This window comes from Apteryx rowi, unplaced genomic scaffold (genome assembly GCF_003343035.1).
Source record: "Apteryx rowi isolate R43461 unplaced genomic scaffold, aptRow1 scaffold_6, whole genome shotgun sequence".
Lineage (NCBI taxonomy): Eukaryota > Metazoa > Chordata > Aves > Apterygiformes > Apterygidae > Apteryx > Apteryx rowi.
Genome location: NW_020450871.1, coordinates 6,974,720 through 6,995,817, shown reverse-complemented (window position 1 = coordinate 6,995,817; position 21,098 = coordinate 6,974,720). Strand labels below are relative to the sequence as shown.

Sequence of the window (21,098 nt, the reverse complement as noted above, 5' to 3'; positions counted from 1 at the left end):
CAACTCGGCCACATTCAGGAAAGAAAGCTTTTCTCCCAGAGTTTATTTTGGATCACAGATACCACAGTAACCATATTCTAAGTAAAGTGGAGCTTGAAGATTAACAACTATTCTTTCCAGAATGGTAAAGTATAGAGGACGGGAAAGGAGGAGCTTTCCTTTGCACAGAGAGTTAGTGAGTATGATTGTGGGCATTGGCATCTAGCTATAAATCAGTTCATGCCTGAAGACTACCCCACCCTTTCCAGGTTCTGGAAATGAATGCTTCCTGGAAAACGTACATGTGTGTGTTTAAGGCACCCCCTACTTCTTTCCAGCTGCAGGATCTAGAGGAATTACATTTCACATCTGGTTTCATTTGTGGGAAGAGAGAAGCTCCTGAATGACAGAAACATGATGTTTTGAACTTCTAGAAAAAAGGGGACAAAGTAACCCCGCAGTCTTTCAATTCTGCAGTTTCAGTATCACTTCCTGCTGATGGCTCTGTTCTTGCAAAGCCAGGTACAGCACTGAGCGAAGCCTGGGAAGTAATAAGCCCCAGTTTGGGGACATTGCCTTCAGTTCTTGTTTCTGAGTGACCAAATTCCTCCTTACAGAATATCTTGAGTAGTGACATAAACAGAATTTTTTTTTGCAGCTCTACCTTAACCTCTTGTTTGTGAGAAAGTGTAACTTGTGCATAAGCTTTCCTACTCCTTGATTTTCCATGACTCACAGTGGTGCACTGATACTTCTCATCTAGAGCCCTCTGTATTTTTACAACTCTGCAAGTCTCTGTCATTACAGTGACAGCATTGGCTGCGCTTCACTTGATTAACCATGGAGAGTGTTAGCTTTAGAAATACATATGAGCTGGCTTATTTTGTGCAGAAAAATTAGTTTCTTCAGAGAATTGGACAGGTCTCAAATTCCAGCAAAAAACAAACAAAGCAAAAAAAATCCAAGACTTTCTTCCTTTCCTCTGTGTCCCATGTAAATGGATGCAACTCCTTTAGGAAAGAAGACTGTGATTGCTTTCAAATTCATGGTAAAAATGTGGGGGGGTTTCCCCATTTGATTTGAACATTGGCATCTTCTGCAACCACTGGGTGCCTGCTTAATTCATTTGTTGGCACCCAGCAGATCCTCTGTAGCTAAATCTTTTTTTCTTCACTCTTGAGGCATCTGTGGTTTAAAGATTTGCACATCAACAAAAACTAAAAATTAAAAGTACGTCAAAGAAATAATTCCAGGCTGCAGTTTTCCTTCTGGGAACATTGGGGATACTGAGTAGCCACCTGTGTGTGTTGAGAAAGCAGCAGTTTGCTCTTATCATAGGAGAGGGTTGTCTCCTCTCAGTTCAGGTTTGAAAGGCCACTCCCTGTTATTTTCTGCCAGCAATAATTGTTGACTTTAGAATAAGGGGCTGAGACAGCACCAACCCTTCATGCTCTGGGTTGGAGGGGCAGGGAGTGAGGAAAGGAGGAAGGTCAGAGTACAAATAGGAAGTCACACAGGCATTTTGAAAAGTCCCAGCCATTCATATGGGATGTTCCTCCTGCCCCCCACACAGCTGTGCTTTGTTTTTCAGCTAGATTATCTGTCTGCATAAATGGCATAGGATCAGCTCCTCACTGAGGATAATGCTGATCTCATGGCCTGGCTCTTTCCACTGAGGCAAGGAAATGGGGAAGACTGAATTTAAATGCTCAGTTTTCCTTTCATCAACAATTTTATTTGTCTTTCAGGAAAAAGCTGTCCAACTTCTTACACACGCAGAACTGGAAAGGTGCCTATAACTATGTTGCCAAGCAATACATAGAAAGTGTAGGCAGGGATGTGTATTTTGAGGATGTTCGACTTCAGATGGAAGCAAAACTATGGGGAGAAGAGTACAACCGGCACAAGCCACCAAAACAGGTACATTCAGACGTCTTGCTAAGCAAAAAATCAGTCTTGCTCTTCCAGTAGATAGGCTTTCAAATAATTTTAGAGGGGATTAGCTGTTCAAATTCCATTAAAGTTAATTGCTCAAATAAATTCTGCCCTATTGTGTTTTCCATTAAATGGCAGTTGATTTTTAATGAAGTTAATGCAGAAATTGCTTTTCTCATTCAAAGTCACGGTCTGCGTGTTTGTGAATGTCTGATTGTTCTCAGCTGTTGACTCAAGACCAAAATAAAACAGTGTTTGCTCTTTTAGATATTTGCCCAGCTGCTTTTTAGATAACCAGTAGTGTCCCAGAATTTATTGCCAGCAGCAGTCTGAGCACTTAACTGTTAGTGCTCCTGGAAAGTTAGATGCCCAAGTCTTGTGAAGGCATCTAGGCTGGCATTGATTTCAAGAAGAGCTGAGAACCTACATGACTTTATAAAGCTGTCCTATGCTGTCTGAATGCAGATTTCTGAAGAGTGGTCAAGAACTTTCTGAAAAATGAAGATGATATGGCTTTGTTTCTTTTAGATTCTCGGTGGAAATACTAGCATATTGTTTAAAGTACAAAGCATTTAGCAAGATATATGAAAACTCCAAGGCTCAGGGTAGCAAGAGAAGTTCCTATCCTGTGTGCAGGGGGTATGCATAAGCAGACAGGACTGAGGAAGAAATGGTTCCACTGCTTTTCTAACTGCATTTTTGGGGTCCATGCTGAGCATTCTGTATGATCTTGCAAATGTGGCTAGCATAGCTTTGCACTTCTTCATGCTGGTAAGCTGGATAACTGTTGGTCAAAGCGGATCATTGTGTCCTGGACAAAAGCACCTCCAGCAGCAATCAGCTTGTCAAAGGATAAGAATTAAAATGCAGGGATGAAGGACTGCAGCTGTCACTCATTCTCACCAAGTAGCTGTTCCTCTTTGTTCACCATGTCCACGATATGTATTAATGTAGCCATTAAGTCCCTTTAATCTGCTGCTTGTACTGACTGCCTGACTGTAATTGTGGCTTCAAATGAGTGGAAGAGCAGGCAGGTAGGAAAGGTAACGCACTTGCACTGTGGGGCCTAGGGTTGTGCTTTTGGCTCTGCCACAGACTGTGTGACATGTGGCAAGATGCTTGGGTCAAAAAGTATGCCCTGATGTGTGGGCCTTAAAAATTTAATAGCCAAAAGTAGAGAATGTTTTTGAATATGTGGACTATGTGCATTGTCTTAGATCGGAGGGTAACCCTTAGATGTAGATGTAGTTAATAACTACCTGCCTCATAGGAACAAGGTGAGGTATAGGGTGAAGTGCACACAGAGGAACGTAGAGAAGTTTTATATGCCATGGGAAAGATGTAAACAAAGCGAGGGTTGTGATTCTCTTTAGGAATATGTCCAGGACAGAGGGAGGAGATGAGGCAGGCTGCAGAATATCTGAATGGTAGAAGGTCTTCAGTCCTCCTCTGAAGAGCTATTTCCACAAGTTGTGCAGTAGTTACTGCACATTCTGCTCTCTGGGTATAGGCTATTTGCAGCATACTCTTAAAGTACTCACAAAAATGAAATAGAAAGCCACCATTTACTAAGAATTTTGCAGAGGGATGTGTCACAGAAGTGAGTTTCTGTGACTGCTTTTGAAGTTATTCTTTTGAATTTATGGAAATCCCCCAATAACCTGGGAAGCAAATGACTTCCCCCATCCCTTTGTTAAACAGATCTTTGCAATTGTTCAACTCCTTTCATTAGCAAAGTTTTCACAGCTGGAGAATTCACACACACTTTGATCTGAAGTCAGTATTCTGTTAGTCACTGTTTACCTTCCTTCCCTTCCCAGGTGGATATAGTACAGATCTGCATTATCGAAATGAAGAACAGACCTGGAAAGCCTCTGTTTCATCTGGAACATTACATAGAGGGCAAATACATCAAATACAACTCAAATTCTGGATTTGTGCGAGATGACAACATTCGTCTTACTCCGCAAGTGAGGCTTTGTTTGATGTTTTCCATAATGTCTGCTGCAGGGAATTTCTTGGCTGTGCCCAGAGGTCTTGCATTGCTGCCAAGAAAGGAAACTGCAGGTTTTCCAGTACAACGCCAGATTAATTTCTCTTTTTGCAGTATGTGCTAACCTTATTTGGGGCCTGCTCTTTCAAGCACTGAGTACTTCTTTATTGCATTTTAGAGTCTGTTGATTTTAATAAGTTGAATGTGCTTAATGCTCTTTAGAAAACGTAAGCCCTTTCACACTAATTATAATTGCAGACATCAAAACTTTTCAACATCACTTCAAATTAAAGGGAGGGAGAGAGCTCTTACATATTAAGTACTAAGTAGTCTTCTATTACCTCAGTGTAATATAGAAGAGGAGGGAAGCAGATCTGCACCTTGTGTAAATAGATGTGTACCTCATTTGCATCTAAGGATCTAGTTCTTCAGATAGAGCGTTTGAGTAGGTGAATCTGAGATTGATTATAGAAATAAAGCTGCAGATGTCAAGTGACTGAGAATTCTTGAATCTCACAGAAGAACTTTTAAAATACTGGTCAAAAATGCAAAGTCATCAGCATACCAGAGGAACTGGTTTTGCTGGGGGTTTTTTTGTTTGTTTTAACTTTTTGCTATTTTTAAGGTATTTGTCATGCTGCTTAATGTAAGCAGAGGATTCATGTTCTGGGCTGTCTTTTGTACACTGAATCAGTGCTATGCTTTCACAGGTTGGTTGGGAACAAAATGTTCTGTGAGATTTGCTGCAGTTACAATGTTTGTCTATCACCACCAGTCACCTCCCCCAGGCCTGGCAGTGCTTTTCTGGAGGCCTTCCCAGAAGATTCCTAATGTTTCAGCTTTTTGCCAGAGAAGGGTTTTTTTTCTTTTTTTTTTTCTTTTTTTTTTAATATACCTGACATTCTTGAAATGCAGCATTAAAGAATACAAACATACATTTCAGTATCCCATGCATGAATGTAGAGCCAGATCAGCCATTCAGGGGGACCTCGCAGAGAGCATACTAAGGGAAGGAGAATTTTGGGGGATGTTCACATTTTCCTTTTGCAAAATCTGGCAGAGCTTTGCCCATCTGCAGAAGGAGGCAGTGTCCCAGAGCTACTGAGCTTGGAGATCCACAGGCGCAGCCGGGATGTTTATGCAGAAGTGATTCTGCGCTGGCTCCTGAGCTGCTGTTCTCCCTCCAGTTCTGTTCTGCCCAGAAGCTCCCAGCTTGTTAAAGTGAAGGCTGCAGGGGAAAACAGAATCCCCAGTAGAGGAAGGAGGAATGAAGTAATCTCCTCTCCACTGCACGTCCCTATTGCTGCTCTTCCCCCAGCCTCTCCCAGTCCCTCTCTGAGTTGGGGGCAGGCTGGAGAAGCAATGCCATAGAGGCAAGATATTCCTTTAGATTTGGGAGATCTGTGTTGAACATTTCCTTTCCCATGTGGAGCTGGGGAACAATTACTCCTCCACCAGCAAATACTTAGCATTGAATTTAGTCACTTCAGAGGATACTGGACCTTCTGATACAGTCTGCAGGGCAATATTCAGTGAAACGATTTGTCAGGAACTCTCAGTGCTTCTGTTATGCCCTGAAGGTTGAAATTAAGGGCCAAATCCTGCTTGTTTGACTCATGTGATTTCACATGGGCCAGTCAACCAGAATTTATTCCAAAACATGATCTCTGTGTGGTTCTGGCCATACATCATCTAGTCTAGGGCTAAAAATCTACGTCCTTTTGGCCTCTCATTGCTTTCATCATGCTGTTTGTACTGGTTCTGTTTCACCAGTAGAGTTATCCAATTTCTTTGCCCGCTTATAAGCGGTGAATAAGTGTCACTGTTTTCAGGAGATCAAGGGAGAGTTTTCTTAGACATCTTTGGTTCCTTGCAGGCCTTTAGTCACTTCACCTTTGAGCGCTCAGGACACCAACTGATTGTTGTTGACATCCAGGGAGTCGGAGATCTATATACAGACCCTCAAATCCATACGGAGAGTGGTGCAGACTTTGGAGATGGCAACCTAGGTAGAATCAATTATTCTGCTTCATATTCTGATGGCTGTTCATTTTCTCATTCCAGCTGTCTGCTGAGTAGCAGTTGCATGGCAGCTGTCCTGCACTGGCATATTTAAAATGGGAGCTGGCCTTGGCTCTTGTCTGTGGGCCTGCTCTTAGACCAGCCAAGTAATGAAATTAGGTAGTTTCCTACAGTGTGAGAGCAATAATCTTGGCCTTTAAATTCCTTGCCAAGTCACAGGAATGGATCCATCTGAGTGTGGAGAGATAAGCCTTGCATACTTTTAAAGCTGCAAGTGTCCATACATGAAGTTGTTCATAAGACACTGCAAGTTTTGTAAGTGGGATTGAAGTTAGGCATGTGTTTGGCAATGCTGCAGCCAGTTTCATGGATTATTATTTGCTGTGCATATATAGTTTTTGAGATTTTTGCAGACTTTGAGGAACTGAGAGTGTGAACAGCAGGTCTTAAAACAGCTGTATTGAGCTGTGTGTACTAGGAAGCACTTTCTGTTCTTTCTTTCTCTTTGGCTTCTTAGAATTATAATGGTTAATCTTGTCTTTAAATTCATGTAGCATTTTAAAATACCTCAGTTCCATTTAAGAAAATGTGTTGGAACTTCTGGCTTCTCATAAGTAAACCATCAGATAAACTTTGGGTAAAACCTTTCTTCGCTGTTGTTTTTTTGTTTGTTTGTTTTTTCCCCAATGCCACAGGTGTTCGAGGTATGGCCTTGTTCTTTCATTCTCATTCCTGCAACAAGATTTGCAAAAGCATGGGACTTGCACCATTTGATCTTTCATCCAAAGAGAGAGATGCCTTGGATTATAATAACAAATTGCTTGTAAGTGCTTGATTGAAAAAAGTGTAATTAAGCAATATAGTTGGTTTACTCTAACTTTAAAAGCCCTGTAAATAAAAGTCAGATATGGTGTTTACATGGCAGATAAAACCACCTTAATAACAAATGTTGCAGTTTTAAAATAAAGCAATCTAAAGCTGAATCATCCATTCTTGGCTCTGAATTCATGATGTTGCTTTAATGAATGGGAACCTTGTAACATGTATGTACATTTAGGATAAAGTAGATCTCTGAATGCTGAAATCATTAGTTTGAAGGTCACAAAACAAGTAATTTGGGGAGGAAAAAGAATCAAACTGCTTGTCTTCAACTGATCTCAACTTCAACTGATATTGGTGGGACTATGACTGCAGAATTCAGCCTAGTCTTTGAAAGAAATTTAGTCCCTCTAAACAGAAATCCCTCTGACTGTAATAATGCCAGGATTTCATTTTTTTTGAAGGTGTATGCTTTTTTTAAAAGCAAATAAATACACATACATGCATGTACTTATATCCCCCTCCCTTTGTAGAAGACCCCTAATAAACATACATGTAGGTCTATGCACCATATTTAGAATAAAGAGAAGGGAAGTATTATTGATGTGATTTTCTTTTAATTTGCCAAGAAATCTGCTCAGACAATTGTGCGTGGCACAGAGGAAAAATGTGGAAGCAGCCGGGTGAGAACGATCTCTGGTAGTCGGCCTCCTCTGCTTTTCCGCCTGTCTGAAAACTCTGGAGATGAAAGCATGAGCGATGTGGCATTTGACTCTTTACCCTGCTCACCTTCCTCGGCAACACCTCACAGCCAGAAGATGGACATGCTTAGTGAGTGAGCCTCATATACAGCTTCCCGATTCCTGAGCATTTGGCAATGACTTGTTTTATTTTTTTTGGTTTTAAACAACCAGCATGTTGAATTTAGTCCCGAATAGTTGTCTTCTGAAGAATACTTGCCATTCATGTTTAAGCAGTAATAAAACTCATCTCTTTGAGATACTGCTGTGAAAAACTATGGTAAAAGTAAGATTATGATATCTAGAGCTTTCTTCTCAAGCATGTTATTCTTAGAATAAGAAGCAAATATTTTTCTTCCTAGATTGGCCTGTGTTCAATGAAGTAGATAACTTGGTTCACAAAGACTACGATCAGCTTGATAATCAAAGGGTGAGTGTCTTTCTGACAGAAAATGAGATTGCAGTTCCATAATGAATTTAAAGGAATACCAGTAGGCTTTGTTCGGTAAAGGCACATAAAGGCTCTCTGCCTGCTTTCAGTGCTATAGGTCACATTACCTGCGTGCATCTGTTGTTTTTCCTTTATTAGAAACTTTGTTTTAAACAGTCCTTTTTTTTTTCTTATTTTTCCTCCAGAAATTTATTTGCATCTGGTATATTTTAACAGATAATACAGTGTCTATCTGTTTACCTGCCTGCATGTTGTCTCTCTGGATCTTGTGCCAACTTTTGTGGTGGGAAAGCTAAACAGAATCCCCATTGATTAGGTCTCTATGAATGCTGGTACTGTGGGCTGTCAGAGAATCTCCCCTGAGGAGACTACCAGAAGTATTCTGAGGACATTTTCCTACACCAGGGCCTTAGTTCCAGGGGCTGCCAGCTATTGTTTTATCTTTTAACTGGCTACTGATGAAGACTGAAAACTATATTAAGTGGATTCTTGGTCTGATCTTGTATGTGAGTCTTTGAATTCTAAGTATTTAAGAGGAAACGTGAGCTTGGACTGGGCCTTCTGGGTCATTAAGCCCTGTTCTGTCACAGGTAGCACAACTTACAATCCTTTTCATCCTGTAAACCTATATATCTCATTGAAACTAGCAGAAGATTTGTCCTGTGGGAAATATCCAGCTGAGATCTTTACAAAGGACAGTGCTGATACTGTGTTGCTTTGTCCTTCTATAGGATTTTGAAAATGGTGGAGACAGTGGATATCCCAGTGAAAAGAGAAGTGAGGTAGAAGATCTGGATCATAGAGAGAGGGTAAGAACTTAATTTGGGGTTAGCAGTAGGCTGGACCTCTTGTTCATACTTGAAGCAAATCCATAGAAAAGTCTAATTTTTTTTAATCCCTCTTGATCTAGACTTTGTGAATGGAGGAAATAGTTGGAAAGAAATTCCCACATGCTGCAAAATTACTTATTCATCTTGGAAATGTTAATGACACTTTTACAGGAAAAAGACTATTTGTAATGAGGAATTTACTTTCAAATGTTAAATTTGATTGCATGCTGTTGGGTTTTTTGAAGTGTTTTGTATTGCATTTGAGAACCATCCATTATAACCAGCTTTTGTCATATGGAATCTGTGAATATGACTTACTTTCACACTCTTTTACCCTCCCTATCTTCTGTGACTTTATATAGTTTGAGATATCACAGAGCTCAATGTTATAGTCAGTTAATAATATGCAACTTTGGAATTCCTGTGGGTCAGTTGGTTACTCCTTTAAAATACAAACTTTTAAGAAATACTTCTTGACCTGAAGACCATAACTTGATATTTGATTAGTAGATAGGAAAGAAAATACCCTTTTGTATCAAGAAATCACCTTTGAGGGGGGCAATGTATTTGTTGTAGAATATCTAGTTTACAGGATTAAAGCCTGGCTGTGCGATATTTTTTACCAATCAGCACATTTTTTTTATATTGAAACATCACTGAGAGAAGAGAATCCAGTGGAAACTATTTTCATTATTGTTGCAATTAATTTTGCTGGATAGGAGTAGTCCAGAGGGGTGACTGGCACGCATCAGTTGCTGTAAATTAAGTGATGCAAATCTTTACATTAACATAGGGCCATTCAAACAACAACCGAAGACATGAATCTGATGAAGACAGTTTGGGAAGCTCTGCAAGGGTAAATAAAGCAGCAATGTTCACAGACAATGAGTTTACCACTCTGCTTGTACTTTGTTCCGCTCATCTGCCATCTAACTTCACATCACAACATCAGATATCAGTTTTCTTTCCTTTTCAACTGCAGAATATTTCTATTAATAACAACTTACCCCTTTTTGTTCTTTTCTTGTTTTATCTTTATTTTTCAATTAAACAAACACTATTATAAATAAATTCTGTCACCTCCATAAATGATCCCTAGTGTAAATTAATAATTCTGCATGGGTTTTCTCACTGGTTCGTATTTTGGGAAGGGGAGTGTGCTTAACTAGATGATATCTCCTTTTTGTGCTTTATTTATGGAATTATGTTCTATACATGGTTGAATGACTTATTTTTAAAACTTGCAATGTTTGAAATGTGTGATGATAGCTGTTTACACTATATATATTACTTGGGCTGGGGAAGAACAGACCTGCTTGTATGTGTTTGCAAAATATAGCTTCTGTGGTAATTAGTTCCTGTGGCTAAAAACAACTCTCTTCTATAAGGAAAAAAAAACCCAAAGTTCTGACAACAATGAATAATTTCATTAAATGTGCTTTTCAGAATTTCCTTGTAGTGATTATGTATTGATGTTTCTGGAAATTGAAAGAGCTTTAACAGTGAAGATCAGTGCCAGTAGTCTGCCATATTGTGTTTCCTCTGTGTGCCTCCAGTGGCTTTCATTTTGATAGCGTTATTTTCGGCTAGTGTTTCCCATCTACCCATGATTTTTAAAAGTAGTTTATTATCATTTGTGCTGGACAGCCTGAGAAACACCAGTACGTGTATCTGTCCATCATCTTCTGAATTGTTACTGAGATGCTCTTCATTTTTCTAGAATTGCTGAATGTAAGCAGCATTTAACATTCATTTATTTATTTATTTATTTATTTATTATTTTGAAACACTGACCAGAAAAGTACAGGTTTAATTTTATGTGTATAGATGGCCTCAGTGCTTGCAGTGTGACTGTTCAGGTGCTTATTTTCATATGTGCCTATCTTTTGGTTCAGGACTTAAAGGTGATGTTGAATATTTGATGTAGGGCATAGAAATGGAGAGCTTTACTTTTTTTGTTTTTTTTCTTTTGTTTGTTTATTTTAGTGAAGAATAGTAACCATCTTTCAGCTACTAATGTGACTTTTAAAAGCAGTATCTTAATTTACCATATTTACTAATAATAAGTAGTTTTAATAGATTTTTTTTGATTTCTGAATGGTACTCCGTATGAATAGTTTGAAAACTTTTAATTTCAGATACAAATGATAGTATATTCCCTATTTTAGGTCAGTGTGGAGAAATGGAATCTCTACAATTCTTCCAGAGTCCACATCCACAGACCATCCTGTGTTGCTCAAGAAATTCAGAGGCTCAATGCATTAGAACTTGAAAAGAAAATTGGGAAGTCAATCCTTGGGAAGGTAGGATGAGTCTAATTCTTTCCAGCTGGAAAGGCACATCTTATATTCGTTACTTATGTAGTGGTGTCTGTCTGCACTAGTTATTCACACAGGCAGAAAGAAATATTATGCCTATAGCTTCATGTCACTTACTCATATTTTATAAAGGAAGTCTGAGCTCACTAACCCATGACTTCCATGTGCTTTTGGACTTGCAACATCTGAACTCTTTGCGGAAGGACCCTGCTGTTGATTCATCTGCCTTCCCAGAGGCATCAGGCAAAGAAGATAAAGCACAGTAGATGCGATGTGCCTGACGCATATACATTGCAAGTAGGCCTGGCTTGGCTTCTGATGAATGGTAGCGTGGACCAGCTCTTTTTAACCCCAAATTGCACCAGACAATTCAAATGTGAATTAAGTTTTGGCTTATGCATGGGCTTGAGTCCACACTCAAAACACTGTGTAGACCTTCCCAAACATCCTGAGAGCCTCAGGTGGTTTCCCTTGCTGTTTGAAAAGAAACCTGCCTTTTGGGAGGAGGGGGAAATAAAGATCCCAATGCAAGTTTGGAATGAAGTGCTGCTCCCATTGAGGGTTCAGTGGTACCAGGATTTCACGTCGAATAAGAGACTTTCTTTGCTTTCTATGTTTCAGGTTAATTCCCTTCCTGCATGGGCCCTTGCTGTACAGAAAGGTCTATGAGCTAGGGTCACCGAAGTTTGCTCTCCTGGCTGATGCATTAGGAGGTTGCAGACTGTTGGTGCCACCTAGCTATGGTGCCTTTAACTACAGCTCCCTCCTAAAAGTCTCCAAGGCCCTAGGAGATATGCTGGGACAGGCATGCCCACTAAGACCTGGTGCTCTGGTGCGGCAGCGTACTGGGCACAGTTCAGGGCACAGTGGTGTGGGGCAGCTACTGTCTTGCTGAATTAGGTCTTTCTTGAGTAATTGAGTTTATAAAGCTGCATGTGTCTAAGCTTGCAGAGCTGGAGAGCCAGCTGCACTGCATAAACACTGTTTTCTGCCTGTTGGATCTGTTAAGGCACAAGTCAGGCTCCAAGTCCCTGTGTTGTCCAGCTAGCCCTCTGCTCAGACTCGGTTTGCTCTGACATGTGCATCTGTTGCCTTGCGTTGCCCTGTATAGTTCTCTGCAAGCAGCGAGTTACCTTTATGCAAGTAGTCACCTCAAAGAGCTATTTTTGTGTCTAAGAAAAGTATGGGCACACAGCTTTTGAGGAATTAGAGCTACGCTTCATACTGGTGTATCTTTCCTGTACGATTGTGTTTTAGGTTCATTTGGCCATGGTTCGCTACCATGAAGCTGGGCGTTTCTGTGAGAAAGACAAGGAGTGGGATCAGGAGTCAGCTCTGTTTCACCTGGAGCACGCTGCAGACTGTGGGGAGCTGGAAGCCATCGCTGCGCTAGGACTCATGTGCTGCCAGCTGCCCCATCACATTCTTTCTGAGGTCACTCTGGAGGTAAATAGAAAGATCATAGAAAATCCAAAATCCAGAATTGTGTTCCCTCAGAAGAAATAGCATAAGTATTGCCGGCAATGAAGACAAAACGATAACCATGGTTATGTGTTCTTCTGTAGCCACAGCATTAAACATTCCTCTTTAGGTAAAATAGATGGCTTTGTAATTAAGGACTTGGACTAAGCACCAAAGAAGCTGTCTGTTTCTGGTTTTGCCAGAAAATCACCGCATAGCTTTAGGAAGTTTTTTAAAGTGATCTTTACTATTCAGCCCCTCAGCTTCTTGTGGCTGGGCCCGCTTCTCAGATGTATTAAACACTTGCAACGGTTACTGACACGGAGAAACTGCATTTACTGGTAGAGAAAGGAAGGGATGGATTTACTTAGAAACAACCGTTTTAGAGGTTTTGTTTGTTTTACTAGGACACAGAGGAGAACAGAAGAAAAGGATTTGATTACTTACTGAGAGCAGCAGAAGCTGGAGATCGGCCTTCCATGATTCTAGTAGCAAGGGCATATGACACAGGTGTAAATCTTGGTTCAGACAGGTACTGTGCATGACTGGGTCACCTAAGCTGCTGGTACTCCCACACAGAAAAATAATATTCACTGCATGTTTTTCATTCACGTGAAGATCTGTTAATAATGCTGATGAGAAATGTTTTAGAGCTATTTCAAATGTACCCAGGTGTGAATAAGAGCAGAATGTAGGTCATGATATATCAGCATAGTTCTGCTGCTGAATATCTGCATGTGTATCTTATCCATCTGCATGTTTGAGTTTAGCCCTGATCCCAAGACCAAGGTTGCACTGTGGTATACAGGCTTTTTTTGCTCTGAGGTGGATGATAAAACTTCCCTTGGCTTCAATGGGAGTTACATCCTTTAAAAATCTGGGATGAGTGGAAAAAATGAACCCAAGATATTCTGTCTGAGATGTAGTACCCTGAAAATAATTACAAAGTATTTACAACTGCCGTGCCTCCTCCTAAGTGATTTTTTGAAAGTACAGTTTTAAAAAAACAGTGAGTTTTATTTTTTTTTCCTAATTAAGTTGTGAAAGAACCTAAAGAACAGGACAAATAGGTGAAGTTGTAAAATGATTATAGGCAAGACAGAGTCAGATGGATGATGTATTTGTCACAGTTGTAGTCTTTCACTGCTTCTCATAATAAAAATAGGAATGGAAATTTCACAGAAGCATGGTCTTAAAGTTGAGGATGTTGCTTTTAATTAAGCATGATTTTAAGTTTTAAGACTCTGACTTAATTTCTGACTGAGAAATAGATTGTAATTTGCTAAAAGGCTATGCAGTATATTAGTGTGATTATTTTTTTTACCATTTTAGATGCGTTTTTAAAAGGGGACAAATACTGATTTCCTAAAGTAACAAATATAACAGGTGATAATAATGATTTTTCTCCTTTTGTATTGTGGCATGGCTTTGTTGTTTACTTTTATTTTTTGTGTTTTGCCCACAAGAGTAAAACCCTTGGCAATGGTGAAATTTAAAAATAACATTAAACTTCTAATTGCAATACATGGAGCATTCTCAAGATGAAAATAGTTATTTTCAAAATACTGATGAAACAAGACTCTCTGCAACCTCAGATTGTTTCTAAATAATTTATCTTGACAAACAAATGCCAGACCAAAGCCATACAGTAACTAACAATGAAAGCTCAGACTCTGGAGCTCAGCAGGACACTTCAGTCCGACACGTTCTCCTCTGTGATCGCTGTATAAAGTGATCCCAGCCTCATTTGGCCTAACGACCTGAGGTTACAGTGCAGTTAGTGAGCCTCCATGAGAGCGCAAGCTTTCTTGGAGAGCACCAGGGCTCTGAGGAGCTGGTGCAGAACTGAATTGTGAAGCTCCAATGCAAAGTATATTTGTTTCCCAAGGTAACTGTCTTCAAAAATTATTTTTAACTTCAGAGTGCAGGATTGGAAGGAGGCGCTGCACTGGTACAATGCTGCACTGAACATGACTGACTATGATGAGGGAGGTGAATATGATGGCACTCAGGATGAGCCCCGGTACCTGCTCCTGGCCAGGGAAGCAGAGATGTTAATGACAGGAGGATTTCATTTGGACAAGGATCCACAGAAATCGGGTGAGTCCTCATTTTTGTTCTTGCAATCAGTAATCCCGCTTTTCCTCTCTTCTCCCCAACATGTACCCCAAAAATACCTTTCCTGGTTCAGCTGTTATAAAACATGTAGAGAGGGGTCAGTGTCCTGAGTTTGTGGATGAAGCTGCAGTGACCCCAGGTGATATATAATGCTGAAGACAGTGAAATAAGAGATTTTGCTGATGCCAGAGATAGTGGGTGGTGCCAGCTCCAATCCTGTGACATGCTGAGTCCCTAGCAAGCAACCTTCACTCCCTGTAAGGCCACTGAACTGCAGGTTGCTGCTTGTATTTTGAGTTACAGCCGTAACTCCCAGGCCCTACACGACACTGTCTTAGCCATTATGTAATCTGCATGTCAGGAGCTCAAGTCTTACAGTCTTCTTGGGGGCTGTTACTGGCCAGTCATATTTATGATCCTTGTAAATGTATTAAAGAGCCACACTACTGTCATATCAGCAGTCAGTCATATAACTTTGAGGTGGAGAGCAAAAGCCAGGTTCCCAGCTGATGCAACTCTGCTGATACTAGTAAAATACACAGTTACACCCATAGATCCGGCCCTGTAATTTGACCTCAGTTTCTCTTTTCATGCTTTAATTGCTTCAGGGTAAAGAGATGGTTTTTCTTTGCCAACGTGACTCGGATGCTATTTCCTCCTGTAGGTGAGCTGTACACAGAAGCAGCGGAAGCAGCAACAGAAGCCATGAAAGGCAGACTGGCAAATCAGTACTACCAAAAAGCCGAAGAGGCTTGGGCGATGATGGAAGAATGACACTGCATTTATGCAGTTCTTGTATATAAAATTTTTATAGACTTATGTTTGCCACTAAAAAGATGTATTTTTATGTGCTGTTACCAGTTTGTGTTTTTCATATTTTAGTTTTCTAACTTTGAGGAAAGAAATCCAAATATAGGTAGTATGTAGGGAACCATAGCGTACTTCTACCTATGTTTTAAAACTGTAATACCAGTACAATTGAGCTTTTATATTTTTTTAACTGTTATGATTTGTTTAAGGAAAAATTAAGCTGATGTCTGTTTACATTGCACATGTCCAGCTTTTTACATAGCAAATGATCAATGTGTTTACATTTCTCTTTTCCTCCCATACATTTTCCGAAATCCACATCATGTCTTCATTTTTGGTGCATCTCAAGTTTAGTTGTTGTCCTTTGCATGTAAACATATATTTTCAATTTAAGCATGTAAAACATGCAGCTACTCTTAATAAGTGGTCCCATTCTATCAAACTGGTGTCATTTGGCTCTGTTGATATTCTTCTCAAATCAATTCCAGATATAGTCTTTACAGTTCGGAGATAAAAAAAAAAAAAAAAAAAATGGTGCTTCTAATTTGGCACCCTGAATATTCAGGGTGGGATGTGTGTTTTATTCGTTACCAGCAGTGCATATTTTATGATCAGAACGTCACTAATGTACCTGATGAGGTGAGGCATCTAGCTACCTCTCTCATTTCAACATTTTGTACCATATAGTAACCTAGCTGTATAAAATCATACTGATCTCATATTTGTCCAATGATGTACAGTAACAAGATCTGTAACATATTGGTAGTACGTAGTTATTTTTACAGGGACATCTCAATTTGCAGTGAAGCTGGATCCTCTAGCTTAAAACGAAACTTCACTTCTCGCCCTTTCTAGAGGAACATTTGAAAAGTCTAGAGAATGTTTATTCACCTGTTTCTGTGTATAGAAAATAATTTATCTCATCTAGATAACTTCATGCGTCCGATCTGCTGTCTCATGGTTCATGACGTAAGCTCGCGTAATACTGTTTGATAGATTTGAGCTGATCAGTGAAGAATATACACACAGTTTTATAAACTTACAGATTATACCAGCTAATTTATTAAATACTACCCTATGGTACAAAGCTTATTTTCTGTGGTATTAGACATTCATGTTCGGGAGTTTTGCACCTATATTTTAGTATCCTCTCTTACAGTTTACAACTAAATTTCCTAACAGACCTCTCCTCTTCACAAGAGACAGAGAATTGTTGTAAATGTCAGTTAAAGAAAAATACACTTTTGCTGGTTACAGGGAGAAAGCATTATTATCCCCAAACACTTGAATTTTTATATCCTGTTTACATGCTCCTAAACCAGTAACAGAAAGACAAATACACCATGGTGGTTGAATTATCATTACACAGAGGTAAGTTTCTTCCAAATCCAGTATTATATTCCAAAGCTCCAGTGCCATCTATACAGTTGTTATAGAAACTGATCCTATTTCTTGGTCTTGGTTAACAGTAGTTTTGTAGGAGATGAAGACAGAATCTTTCTGCCTTCGTGGCCATACAGTCCCTGAGGATGTAGATTGGCATGAATAAGGGGCAACCACTACGGAGTGCCGAATGATTCGTAATGCTCTCCAGCCTCACTCTAGCAAAGCTCTTAGGTAGGTAATAAGCTAGATACTAAAATACTCAAATTCTTTGGCCCTAATATGCTGAAACTGAACCGAAATTGGTATGATCACAACTTAGGTGACTGCTTTAAGTGCCTATCCGCAGTTCTGCTTTAGGTGCCTACAGCATCTTTTGGATGTGGCCTTCTGCTCTTTCAATTCATAGCCCTAAAATAACAGCTCTCAATGAAGGGTAAACGCGCCCTTCGTCTCTGAAGACAGTTGAACAATCACAGAGTGTTTTGTGCAGAACTGATGCAGCATACGCACTGTAACATAGACAGACAAAGGATTTATTTTCCCTGTACGGTGTTAATGCCAAATCTTTGAGATTTTTCCGTGAGAAAGAAGCACATGTGTAACAACCCCACCAGCCTTGTAGGGAGGAGAGGAGATTGAATGTGTCCATCTAAAATGTAAGTAAAGGACTTAAGAGTATAATTATTGAAACTCTTTGACATAGTTTAATTTGCTAATTTCTGTAGCTGCTAGAGTTGCTGACAGTTCTTGTAGACCTGGTGTGTAAATGTGCTCACAGCTCTGAAAAATATAATGATTAATACTTTTTTTGTAAATGTTACTTTTTAAATTATGTAGACTGCCTTCTATCATGAGGTGGTATCGTATTATTTAGCTATACAATAAGTAGGAGTTTGAATGATTTAAAAATGAAACTGGTTTACAGAAATATGCACAACTTTATGACATTCTTTTGAAGAGAATGTGTTTGAAAGACTTTTGGAATGATATTGCTATATGCTGTATTTTTAATCTATTCACAGTGAACAAATAAAAATTATATTTTTAAAAAATGTAAAAATAAATCTGAGGCTCAGCCCTGCAAAACTTACCCAGATGCAGCGTTCCTGGAGGTCAGCGGGAGCATTGCTTGGGTAAGGACGGCAAGGTAGAAGCCTTGTTTGTGTGTCAGACCTGTGAGTAGTGATGGCTTGCAGCACTTAGTCGTGTCGTTCACTTCATCTGGTTTCATTCTGGTTGGTCAATAAAGCTTTTTCTTTTTGACACTTTTTTCAATAGAGTTTTGCTCATTGCCTTTGGGGGTTTCTTTTTGATCTTGCTTTTTCTATTTGCTCAAGTTAAATCCTACTGTTGCAAGGTCCCAGAAATCCTCTGTGGTGTTTTTATTATTCCATGCCTGATCTCATGTACTTTCAACGGTCAGAACTAAATAACTGGGAGGAAATAGCTAGGTGTGTACCAAGAAAATGTTTTCCTCAAGAAAACTCATGGTTGAGGTGATGTTAGATTTGCATTCAGTTAATCTGCAGTGCCTGTAACTAATACAGGTTACAAGGTAAGGACTGAAGTGCTCACTTGCAGGGCTGTTAGAGGCATCTTTATGCCTCCAATCTTTGCCTAGCCCTGAGGAAAACAAATAGCAAATATTTGGCTTGGATGATTAGAGGTGGGAGAGTTCTTGTAATGGGTACAGTATCTAATGATATACTGTCATCCTCAGTATGTTTATTCCTTCTTCTGTACAAGAACAAACTGTTCTGATTCTAGCCCTTTTAAACTGTTACAGCTGGAGCCCTTACTGTTGCTCTTTTATTGCTTTAATTAAACAGGTATCGTATATTTTACCTGTATAAACAGTATGAGATCGTTCTACAGCAAAGACACTTTGCAATAATGGAATCTCCTAACACAAAAGCCCCAGTTGGGGGGTCTCAAGCCAAATTCACTCCAGTATCATCAAGATGAAAAACAGTGAAGTTTGGCACTGCAAGTCTTTCCTTTAGCTATAGCTGGTGCCACCGAGAGTTGGAGCCTTTGACAAGAGGACCAAAGGAAGTAGGGGACACCATCCTTCAGAAATCATGGACATGGTGCACACACACGTATAATTGAAGAGTGTAAATATGAATATCGCCTGCTTCTTAATTATGGCTCTGTGAGTCTGATATGAATCTTGCTTCCTCCCCCACAGGTGTAATTCCGATTCTGTGAGTAGAGTAGCTCCTGGCAGACACAGGTGTAATGCAGGTGGGCCAAATCAGAACTTCTCATCTGAATTTTAAAAGGGAGGATTACACCTGAATCTCTGATTGGACTCTAAGCCAGTGCTTCTGGGGGCGAGTCAGGCTGTTTTCTGGCTGAAGTTCAGGTGTGTCTCGTGTGCCTCCCACTGCTGGGGACCTGAACATTGTGTGGGACGGGCTCACAGGGGTTCCCACCCATCAGACTTCCCCTGGTCCTTGGTCTGAACATGATCAGAGTATGGGTGATAGGTCCTTGCTCTTCTCTGCTTTGCTCCTGTGTCAGGAAAGTGGTATAATTATGCGAGTAGCTTGCATTATATTTGAGTTTTCCAGTAAGTTCACTTTGTTTCCATTTGAAAAAATTCCCGTAATGATCATCTTGCCTCGCACTGGCTAAATGAGCAAGCTGGTGACCTACCTAGCTGCCAGCCTCTGCTCTTGCCACCTTGAAGTGCCACAGAAGGCTGACGGGAATATTCTTGGGCACGTGGATTTCCTTCATGGCTCAAGAGAACTGAGGGTGTGAAAATGCGGCAAGAAGCGGATCCCGTTCGCATGTACGTGTGCGCTGTCGTTCCTGAACAAAGTTTCTCAGCGGACTGCAAACCTGCAGCCTCTCAGCGCAATGCGTCTCCCGCTGCCGAGGTCCCGGGGCGGGAGCAGGCACCGCACGGGCTGGGGGCTCGCCAGGGTGGGGGGATGTGACGGGGGGACAAACAGGCTGAGGCTCTCGGGGTGCTCCAGAGGGTTTGTTCTCTGTATCCCATTTAAGTGGACTGCCATGATTACAGAATTAAATCGGCTGCATCAAGACTTTGTGGCCCTGCTCCAGAAAGGCTGGAATTCCTTTCCAGACACAGTCCTTCAGCTCTAATAAGGGGGCAAGAATAACATTATTTTCCAAGAAATCTCACCGGACCTTCAGGCGAAATGTGTACAGGGGCTCCCAAAGGCACGTTCACAAGGTACTAGGCCAACTAAGATGTGTCCCTACCCTTTTTCTGCAGAAGAGTGTGTTGATGTAACACTACAGGCTCTGCCGTTCTGGTTCCTGTGTTGCAGCATAGCAGGCGAAAAGAAAAATCATAAAAGTCTTAAGTTTTCACTTTTCAAATTAAGAAAGCTTGGGCTTTGCAGCAGAAAAAAATAAAATGCATAATTTTTAGATTTCGTGCGCAGGAGGATCCTTGCCCTTGGCTGGCCCACTGCCACGCATTGCAAAGGCTCGGTGGGTCTGGCACTGCTGCGCGGTGCGGGAGAGGGGAAGCAGTGCTGCCCCCTGACATCTCAGGGCCTTTTGCACCGTGGCATCCACGTGGCAGCTCGACGCTGCCCAGGAAGGCTGCGCTGGGGAGCAGTGAGGGCCCCTGCCACGCGGCACGGCCAAGCCTTGCGCTCCCGCCGGCCCGCAGAGCCTCCCACCAAGCCCCACGGCTGGTCTGCAGCTGCAAACAGCTGCTGCTCGCTGCCTGCGCTTCTGTAACAGCTCTCTGCACTGCTGCAACCATGGCTTCGGTACAGGAATGCAAGAAAAAGGTCTTCTGTTTTTAACGTGTAAATGGTGCATAATGAGAGCGGTTGCTAGGACCAGCTCTTGGAAATGTGAGGGCTGCTCAAAGAAAAGGGGGAAAAAAAGAAGCGAAAAAAGAAAGAAAGGATTGGGTCTGAAGTAAATTTACTGCAGAAGAAACAGTTTCCAGGGCGGTAGCGTGGCCGAGCGGTCTAAGGCGCTGGATTAAGGCTCCAGTCTCTTCGGGGGCGTGGGTTCGAATCCCACCGCTGCCAGCGGTTCTTTTTTTCTGCCCGGCTCCGCCGCGGCCGCAGCGCCCCCTGGCGGGCGCGCCGCCCGGCAGAGCATTGTGGGTAGGAGGAGGACCGCGTCCCCCACGTGCCGGCCGCAGCGACACCAACATGGCCGCCGCCTGAGCGCCGCCCGCCGCGCCGCGCACCGCCACCGGGGAGCCGGCGGCCTTGCTGCCCGCGGCGGCCCTCC

At 41.2% G+C, this 21,098-nt stretch overlaps 1 protein-coding gene and 1 non-coding gene across 6 annotated transcripts in view; both read left to right on the top strand.

Moving 5' to 3' along the window:
* The window catches only part of EEF2K (eukaryotic elongation factor 2 kinase), a 28,955-nt gene extending 10,818 nt beyond the window's left edge, over window positions 1-18,137 (top strand). For 4 of the 5 annotated variants that reach the window (XM_026083215.1, XM_026083214.1, XM_026083217.1 and 1 more), the window contains 13 exons: window positions 1,728-1,899; window positions 3,735-3,884; window positions 5,784-5,916; window positions 6,625-6,752; window positions 7,378-7,579; window positions 7,851-7,918; window positions 8,671-8,748; window positions 9,563-9,625; window positions 10,938-11,072; window positions 12,345-12,533; window positions 12,956-13,080; window positions 14,470-14,648; window positions 15,331-18,137. In XM_026083215.1, coding sequence (XP_025939000.1) covers window positions 1,728-1,899; window positions 3,735-3,884; window positions 5,784-5,916; window positions 6,625-6,752; window positions 7,378-7,579; window positions 7,851-7,918; window positions 8,671-8,748; window positions 9,563-9,625; window positions 10,938-11,072; window positions 12,345-12,533; window positions 12,956-13,080; window positions 14,470-14,648; window positions 15,331-15,440 — 1,732 coding nt within the window. In that variant the 3' untranslated portion in view covers window positions 15,441-18,137. The remainder of the gene's footprint in view (window positions 1-1,727; window positions 1,900-3,734; window positions 3,885-5,783; window positions 5,917-6,624; window positions 6,753-7,377; window positions 7,580-7,850; window positions 7,919-8,670; window positions 8,749-9,562; window positions 9,626-10,937; window positions 11,073-12,344; window positions 12,534-12,955; window positions 13,081-14,469; window positions 14,649-15,330) is intronic. The other variant, XM_026083218.1, reaches the window with a different exon arrangement.
* A 2,671-nt stretch (window positions 18,138-20,808) lies between these two features.
* TRNAL-AAG lies at window positions 20,809-20,890 on the top strand. Its single transcript has one exon. It is a non-coding gene; the product is annotated as a tRNA-Leu (tRNA).
* Window positions 20,891-21,098: the final 208 nt, after the last annotated feature.